The sequence below is a fragment of the Opisthocomus hoazin genome, chromosome 4 (genome assembly GCF_030867145.1).
Source record: "Opisthocomus hoazin isolate bOpiHoa1 chromosome 4, bOpiHoa1.hap1, whole genome shotgun sequence".
Lineage (NCBI taxonomy): Eukaryota > Metazoa > Chordata > Aves > Opisthocomiformes > Opisthocomidae > Opisthocomus > Opisthocomus hoazin.
The window spans coordinates 37,604,205-37,613,297 of record NC_134417.1 but is presented as its reverse complement, the minus strand read 5'-3'; the positions used below and the strand labels follow the sequence as shown (position 1 = coordinate 37,613,297).

Below are 9,093 nucleotides of genomic sequence, written 5' to 3'. Positions count from 1 at the left end.
AAAACAGTAAGGTCAACTGGGGGAAGACACAAGTGACAAACTTTAGATTATGGTTATAAAAGTATAGGAGACTCAGCTAGCACATTTCAACATGTTAACCCCCCTTCCAGTTTGAAGTTGTTCCTGAAGGCGGCATTTCGCCGAGACGTTTTATTCCGAAACAGATAAAGAAGTACATAGGACTATTCTACCTCGGCGAAAGACAAGTTACTATGATCAGTCTAATGGGATTCCCTGTGCTTTTCTGCCTAACCATGCTTCAGGACTACAGAAATATGTTTTCTGTGAAGTATGTAAGAAGCTTAAAACAAAATATATGTTTTGAAAACTGAACTAACACTTACATTCATTTCTAGCTAAGTTTTCATCCTCTACCTACTGCTTAAAAGCTAAGATCAACAAACAAATAATGGTAGCTTCAACAAAAATTTTGATATCTACTGCAGGCTTAACATGGCATGTTAAGAACATGCCTGCAGCTGGAACTATTTCTTCTTTATTCTACATCACAATATTCACTACTGGATTTAAGAATGGATCTTACACATATAGACAAGCTCTAAAAAAACCCTCATTGTCTTCCTCTTCAGTATAAAAATATAGCATGCACGCACACAGAATAAGACTTCTCTAGGCAAAGATGTCTGCCATAGGTAAAAATAAATACTAAAAAAATTTGAGAAATCTTGTACACATAAAAAAACATGCTATGCACGTACTCATGTCAACTATATAACAAAATTTCATTCCATCTATGCTATTCCAATAGGTGGACCCAGGAAGTACATTTGCATTCATTCAATCTTGATGTTTTATGTGCTCCTTAGACTTCAACTGCCACTGAACAGGCTAGTTACTATAATCCAGAAGTGTCTAATTTTGTTCCAAATAAGGTTTGTTTTTTTTAAATACAGAAGCAAATGAGTACAGAATTATATTTATGACTGAAGAGCTGGTTCAACAAATTAAACTTTCCACAGACAATACATTTGTTTCCTGAGATGGCTAAAAGTCACGTTTCAACTTCATGTTACACTACAATTAACAAAAAATACTATGCACAAAATCAGAGGTTAACTACAGCATACAAACACATTTACAGAAGTAACCTAATTTCACTAGTACTATCTGTGTCAATGTGCACACCTTAACAAAAGTCTTAAAATCATCTTTATACATTACAAAACAAGGATTTACAAAACTTTTATTTTATTTCCAAGTTACTTCATTCTAAAAATGTTGAAACATAAAAAAATACCATTTCCTAAAGGCGTTTACAATAAAAGGCTAACAATCTGGCATGGAAGAGGTAAATATATGGAAACCTGTTTTAACAGTCACACATCAGTCGCTGGTGATTAAAGAACACTTTGTTCTTCAAAGCTGGTAGGCACTTCCACATAGCCAGAAATGTACGCTTTCCTACCACTCCTTTTCCCTCCCATACATAAAAATATCCAATGCAATAAAAAAAACGGAGGATAAAAGGGTGGACATGTGATCAAATAAAAGCATTATCTAAGGTCTTGATTACTGTTCATCTTGTGTAAGTGTCAGGATTTTGTCCCAAAGTTTTCCTGACAAGGTGGAGTTATTTGGCCTTTAAAAGTGTTAGCTGAAATATCTCCCTTTTTTACCAGTATATGTTGTTTGCTCACTGCTGTATTGTTGGTTTATGTCTGTAACAGAAACTGGCTCTAGGCCAGCCCATGGGTCCTCAAGCATTGAAGGTCTGTAATAGTTTTCCACATCATTAGACACTCTTTCCTCTCTGCCATGCGCTGTACCAAATGGAGTAGATGTCCTGGGTGATCCCTTTGGAAGAAAACCATCAGGTAAAGAAACATTTAATAGACTAATTCAAACTAATTATATAAAAAAAATTTCCTTCTAATGTAGCAGAGCTTTGAAGCCGATTATTAAGGATAATTACTACTCCTCACCTGCATCTTCCTCAGAAAACGTTAACTTTATTATACTTTCGAGTGATGATTTACCACGATAAGGAAAACACCCCACAAATTCTTCTCCACTCTGGCACATAACTACAGAAAAGCTCCTCATGCTATTTTTCATAGGCTGCCTAAGCCAATGACAGGTCTAACTCAAAAGCTGAGCAACAAAACAGGGACTTAGAGGCTGAGGAAGAGTTGATAAAGTTTACAAAAGCAGAAGTCAGATATTAAGTACTTACAGATTGAACACAGCATTGTACAAAGCAAATAGTTGCAAATGACCTGAAGAACTCACTGGGAAAAACACACTCTTTTAACCAAACTAGTGCTCTGTGAAATTTGAGAACAGATTATTTTATTTCATATACAATCTGGATGATAATCTGTCATTAAGCAGATACTGAATAAAAGAAAAACCTTCTGCATGGAGCTTTTGAGATCTGTTGGTTTTTTTAAAGATCGAGGATCACCACAATTGCTTCTGCAAACCTGCTAAAGTCTGCAACTTAGAGAGCTATGACAAAGTAAATTGCTATAACCATTTTCTCCTGTTAGCATCATCCTTGCCTAAAAAGTGAGGTTTTGTCTAAAGCTATATTCATTTAAATTCATTTGTTTCAACCAAAGTTTAACTACTGTGTATCTGTAGTATAGGTTGTTCATCTCCAAACACGCCTGTTGCATTCTCTATTATTAGAACAGGACTCCTTGACGCCAATTACCAGCCTCTGACTTTGTAAAGGAGAGTAAAAGCACTGATGAAGGGCTGCTATCCCTCCTCTCCCCCCACCCCCTTTTTCTGGGCCAGCAGATGGTATTTGAATTTGACTAGTAAGTCCTACAGAATCTACATAAACAGATCACATGAAACAATTTCTGGGTAAAACTGAGAAATGGTGCCATACATCGAAGGCCCCTATCCTTAGCCAGAAGAAGAGATTCCACTGGAAACTGCCGAGTCTTGAACATATTTCTGAAAGTACGCTGCGGCAAGAGCCTGCTTGTCTGGCCCCAGGAAGTACTTTTCTGGAACTCCTAAAGCTTGATGATACTGGATACACAACCGAATGTGGGAACATCCATGTCTTATTTACAGGACATTTGTTTCTAACGATTCATTGTAGTACAATTAGGTTATGTAGCTACGCTGATTATCTAAAACCAGAAAAATTACTAAAAGGTAGGGAATTACTTCATAAAGTATTGTGTCAAATCCATGAGGGAAAGGTCAGAGAATCACCTCAGAATACAGCTAAAAACTCTCTAAGGGACAAGGAGTTTCCTAGAGCAAGTCAACATGCACTAGCAAAAGTGACAGCAATGTTCTTTAAGCACTCACATTTAGTAGTAAAGCAGTAGTACACAGTGCATTCTATCTTCAAAATAAAAAAAACACCCCTCTCTACAATACCATGTTTAATGGAGACCCTGTAACTTTAACATTGTAAAACAGTTTGAGTGTGGAGTTTATTTGATGTTATGTCTAATCTGCAGCACTCAAGAAAGCTGAACTGACAATGATCTGCAGTATCCAGTGACAGAAAAAATAATTCAATGGTAAGACTCTTCTGGATGGATTTATTTTATAATATTCAATTTCACTGCAATATAATGCAGGCCATCAGTAACACCAACATTTGTGCACATCTGAAATCTAGTAAATCTATTATCATATAATACAAGATTGACAGCCTTCAATAAATGTTAAAAAAAAAAATCAAAATGCGATTATTCATGTTATAGGCTGTGGAAAAGGAAAGCAGCCCTACCTGCGCAAGCGAAACCATTCTGTGCAATAGAAACTGTTTAGTGCCAAAGATACCTCACAAAAAACTTTATACGTTACTGTCACTGGTGCTAACAGCGTTTTCTGACTGAACTTGCCTTAAAAAAAACAGTCAATCTATTCTCAATACTTTTTTCCCAGACAACAAATATCTACTATAGGAAAAAAAAAAATCTTTTGGTGCTACCAGCATGTTACTGAATGTGGTAACACTGCCTTGAAAATGCAGACAATCACTCCCTTTATCAGCTTTCTTCTAATTTTAGCTGCTGGCAGATGCACAGAAACACAGATATCACGATTACACCAATTCACAAGATTATTTTTTTTTTTTTTTACTTTCTGTAATAATTTTCAACCCAACACCACTATCTAGCTACTGCTACTACCTAGTTCACTAACTCCTGTTGCATGCAGAAAGGGGAACACTACCGCTGAAGTGAATTCTAAGAGGAGTTCTTCAAGAGATACAACAAATGTTTTCATAAAATTTAAAGCAGATGCATCTCTGGAAAAAAAAAAAAAATACAGAAAGCTCTGTAAAGTATTGGCCACAAAGGTTAAGACAGCCATTTCAGAAAAATCAAGCTTACTATGTTTTTCTTCAACTTTTCTGTTCATTTCAAAAAGTGCAAGCACAAAATGAGCACAGAATACTAACATGTCATTAACAGAACACTGAAGTAAATGTAAACCGTCTTCTGGATTTCCTGATGAGATTTTCAAGGGTTACTTAACATTTTCATCTCAAGGTGACAGTAGCATCATAAATTTCAAAAGCACTGTAGTCTCTTAACAATAGCATCTACAGAAGAGAAGAGAACAATCCCCACACCTCAGAAGAAATTTGATGCTTAGGACATGCAAAAAATCCCTCTGCCTGAATCTACTCATGGCCTCAAGGACTGAGATTCTCACTGCCCATGTCAAAGAAAATCAGGACTCACAGTTTATGAGGCTTCCTCCCTCCGTGATTGTCTCTATTGCCCTCACAGGCAAAACAACCCATGTGTATACACGTACAAGCACACACATGCACATTACCTTAGTCCCAGGCAAAGCCACAGACATATGATGTCTTTCTAGTCTTAGAAAGCATCACCATCAGGTCAATGCTCATAAACTACCCACAAAGTCTGCAGATGGGGAGAAGGGAAAACGTGACTGGATTTAGACTTGTACATTCTTTAGGTCAGGTTTCTTACTTAAGCCCAAGGATAGAGCCTATGAGACGGTTCCCACCTACGGGTCCTGAAGTGAAACAGTTCTGACTAAAACTAAAGGCAAAAGGATTACTGCATATTCTTCTGCTGGGTTAATTTCAGACAGGCTTTTTTTTAACAATATCCAAAGAGTGAATTTCTGAAGGGGAATGTCTAGACATTGGTGACACAAACCATCCCTCCAGCATCTGCAGCAGAAACCCCACATTCTTTGCCTTTTCAACAGGTACAGAGGTTCAGCAACCTGTAGGCTTCCATGCTGGGAGAGCTTTTGCAGTTGTGTCGAAGGAACTGTACAAAGTTCATAATGATCACCTTCCACCAACTATGAGATTCCTGTAAGACAGCTACCTACATCGTATAAAACTAACCAAAGAATATTTTTGATTGGAAATGCGACTACGCAGTGCAGGCACATTAAGATCTGACTAATCTCTATTAAGATTTGATGTCATTATTACACTTTAATCCTTAAAGTGTCAGTAAGAGCACCTGAAAACTTTACCTTTGTCTGTACTGCACATGTAATTTGTTACCCTTTCAAGGTTTCCCTAACACTGCATAAAGCCAGCTACGTACGTAAAGTCGGTATCATCTCAAGAACTGTCATCCCTACCTGCACTGCCAGTCACACACCCCAACTAAACCACCTGGAAAAAAGCGTAACTCACAGAATCTGTTGTTGACAGCTCTTGGGAAAACTACTTCATAGGAACTACAGCTTTCAGTGCAATGCAAAGACTTTAAAATTATACTCTATTCTCCCACAGATGCTCTCATTTCTGCTTAAAGGAGGGTCAGCTTAGCTCTCTATCAGAGCACTCCTCCTTTTCTCTACTCATGTCCCAGAAAGCTCTGTGTGCGGACAGGGCAGCTTCCACGCTGCAAGATGACACAGGCAAAGTAAAAGCACACAGCACCTCACCACTATGCTAAAGAAAACTGATCAAAGGGAGGTGCACCCGAGGGCAACAGATGTTTGCTGCAGTTTTGGGTGGTGCTTAATTTTCCCTCCACCTTCAGACGCCAGAGCATGAAAAGGAAGAAAGCGACAGTCTGGTGAGCCCTCGTGTCTTCGCAACAGGCCTCAGCCGGGCCTGGGAGCCTCCTCCCTTTCCTGATCACACAGCTCCCTGAGCTGGGGTTTCTCCACCCTCTCTGCCATGGGGAGAAGACAAGCGTTTCCCCAGTGCGGTGCAAATCTCGCTCTCCCCTGCAAATCGCGGTGGAGGCAACGGACGCCGCGCCTTGCCAAAAGCCCTCGGCGTGCCCTGCCCTGCCCCGCGGGCCGAGCAGCAGCGGCAGCTCCCTTCCTACCCCCCTCCCTCGGTGCGGGGCCGCAGGCCTCTCTCCATCGCCGCCCTGCCCCATACCTGGTAGCGCCTCTGGAAGCCCCCAGGCAAGCGCTTGTGCTGCTGCGGGTGCGGGGGAGCCCCGGCCGGGGATTTGCCGCCGTAGGGAGCCGGGTACCGGGGGCTGACGCTCTGCGGCCGGCGCGGGGTCTGCCCCCCCGGCGAGGGGCTCCCGAACCGCCCGCCGCCGCCGTGGAAACCGTGGCCTCCGGGCGAGCGGCCGCCGCCGTAAGGCCCAGGCCGGTGGGCGTAGGGCGGCGTGTGGCGGGGGCTGCCGTAGGCCCGCGGGGAGGGCGGCACGGGGCCTCCGCCGGACGGGGGGCTCCGGAAGCCGCCGCCCGGGTACGGAGGCGTCGGAGGACGGAAGCCCTGCCGGTACATGGCCGGGGCCGGCGGGGAGGGGATGGCGGAGGGGAATAAAAACCTGCGCAGCGCGGGCCTCTGCGGCGGGGAGGGGAGATGGCGGTGCGGCGTCTTTCTCTTCCCCCCTCGCACCGCCAGGAGGCCGGAACGTTCCGGGCTCTGAAGGTTCCGGGCCGGGGAAGGCGAGGCGGGGGACACCTTACATAGATGGCTGGCGGCGTGGGCTGTTGAATTAAAGCCATGGCGAGGAACCCCGGTGCTTGCGAGCCCTGCGCAAGCTGTGAGCAAGCGTCCACTGCGCCAGAGCCGAGAAAAGCCAACAAAATCAACCACTGCGAAGCGGAGCAAGCGCCTGCCTGGCGATGGCGGCCGCTCAGACGTGCTTGTCTGCGCTCCTCGCTCCTGTAGTCCTCTAAAACCCGAGCCGGCACACCCTACACGCGTTACAGCAGCCCCAGCTGGAAGAGCGTACAGCGGCGTATTTAACAAGTATTTAGTGGAAAGGCTTTCTGAGAACCGGCTTGAACTGCCAGCAGTTCCTCAGCAGAGCGGTCGCTCGGGCCGTGAGACCTACACGTACCAGCTCATGGGAAAATAAAGGCTCTCTTGGAGGAGAACCTCATATTTAGCAACACAAACTCCATCTAGCAATGCTGTTTGTCAGCATTCCTGCTCCGCTCTCAGCGACGTCAATGCAAATCCTCAACAGCTCAGTAAAAAATAGTAAAGAAACTTATTTCCATCAGTGCAACAACGCACTGCTCGGTTTTACAACATGGCAACTTCAGAAAGTTAAAAAGCGCTTTCAGAACAGCAGCGAACAAAAATTAGCCAATAAAATAAGCAGAGTGTTTCTATGCTTTGTATACCAGTCTTGCTTTTCCTGGGCTTTAAACAGTTGTTTGGTTGCTTGGTTTTTTTTCTTTTTTTCTTTGCAATGGCAACAACTAACTTTACATTCTCAGTGTACTCAGCTCTCCACTATGTCTTACAATCTCCCTGTGAAAAATGGGGTAATATCCTTGCAATTCTAAAATGGAAAGAGACTAAACCTGCTCACGTAAGTTTTTTGCTAATCCTTTACTGTTTTATCTCCTCTAGAAGACCAGTTTTCTATTATTATTACGCACACAAGGAATGCCATGTCAAGACAGTTTATCAACGTAAGCATCAATTCGTCAGCTCAATCTTCTTCCAGAAAAGGACAGCTTCGTTTACTTCAAACCCTTTTCATGCCAAACAAATTGGAAGTACGCATTGTCACACACACGTTGAGCTACACTGGGATAGTTTTGCTGATTAATTTCTTCCTGATGGCAAATCCTAACTTCTATGATTTCAAGCACCCATGTCCTGCTTTTCATTATGCATAGCATGTCCAGTCAACAGAAACGCCATCGTGTGGGAGATTTTCCCCTACGTTCTTCCTCAGCGTTCAGCCTGTCTGATGCGCAGCCGTCGGGGGTTTCAGCAGCTCTTCAGGTGTCGCACCCTCACAGCCTACTTCTAGGCTAAATATTTCTTTATTTTTTTCTAACTAAAACACCGAACCCCTGTGCGGGCCTTTTTACCCTGTGACAGAGCAGGAAGCCACCACAGCATCCCTGTAACGAGCCTTCCACCCCACCCCAGCCCAAGGTAAAACCAAACCAGCCTGGAAGCGCTTCCCTCGAGGAGGAACTGCTTCAGGATCGGCTCGAGCCAACCCTCCCATGGCTATGTATAGCTGGAGAGACAGCTTAACGGTGCCAGGAACATCACGCCTTCGACGCAGCCTGACGGAGAATCACAGAATGTTCGGGGTTGGAAGGGACCTCTGTGGGTCACCCAGTCCAACCCCCCTGCCGAAGCAGGGTCACCCACAGCAGGCTGCACAGGACCTTGTCCAGGCGGGTCTTGAATATCTCCAGAAAAGGAAACTCCACAGCCTCTCTGGGCAGCCTGTGCCAAGGCTCCATCACCCTCAGAGTGACAAAATTTTTCCTCGTGTTCAGACGGAACTTCCTGTGCTTCAGTTTGTGCCTGTTGCCCCTTGAAGGTAACACCTGGCTCTGGTGAGGGGAGTTAATGGCGTCCCGTACGGCTGCCTGCCTCATCAGTGTGGCAGCCCGTCACCGGGTTATTTTATTCTGCCTTGGCAGCGGGGCGTGTCACAGTCCTGTTTCAGCAAGCGCAGCCACCCGCGCCCCGCACGCTCAGAAGAACAGAAAAGGCACCCTTCCAGCCGGGACTACTTTATAGGAGAGCCAGCGCGGAGGGCGGAACGCGACGCCTCTCCGCTCTCATAACACTCACGGAGGCAAAAACCGGGGGCGGTGCCGGCGGGGAGGCCACGCCCCGCGCCTGCGCGTCACCCCATCCAGGGAACAATTTAACGCCCCGCCGGGGCGTGGGGGAGGGAGAGGGTGGAGGCG

At 44.6% G+C, this 9,093-nt stretch overlaps 1 protein-coding gene across 1 annotated transcript; it reads right to left on the bottom strand.

The window, feature by feature from the left end:
* Positions 1-1,187: 1,187 nt before the first annotated feature.
* MPLKIP (M-phase specific PLK1 interacting protein) lies at positions 1,188-6,727 on the bottom strand. The gene is made up of 2 exons (XM_075418588.1): positions 6,338-6,727; positions 1,188-1,815 (listed from the first exon to the last, which is right to left on the bottom strand). The coding sequence occupies exons 1-2, from the start codon at positions 6,695-6,697 to the stop codon at positions 1,612-1,614; spliced, it is 564 nt and encodes a 187-aa protein (XP_075274703.1). The 5' UTR covers positions 6,698-6,727; the 3' UTR covers positions 1,188-1,611.
* Positions 6,728-9,093: the final 2,366 nt, after the last annotated feature.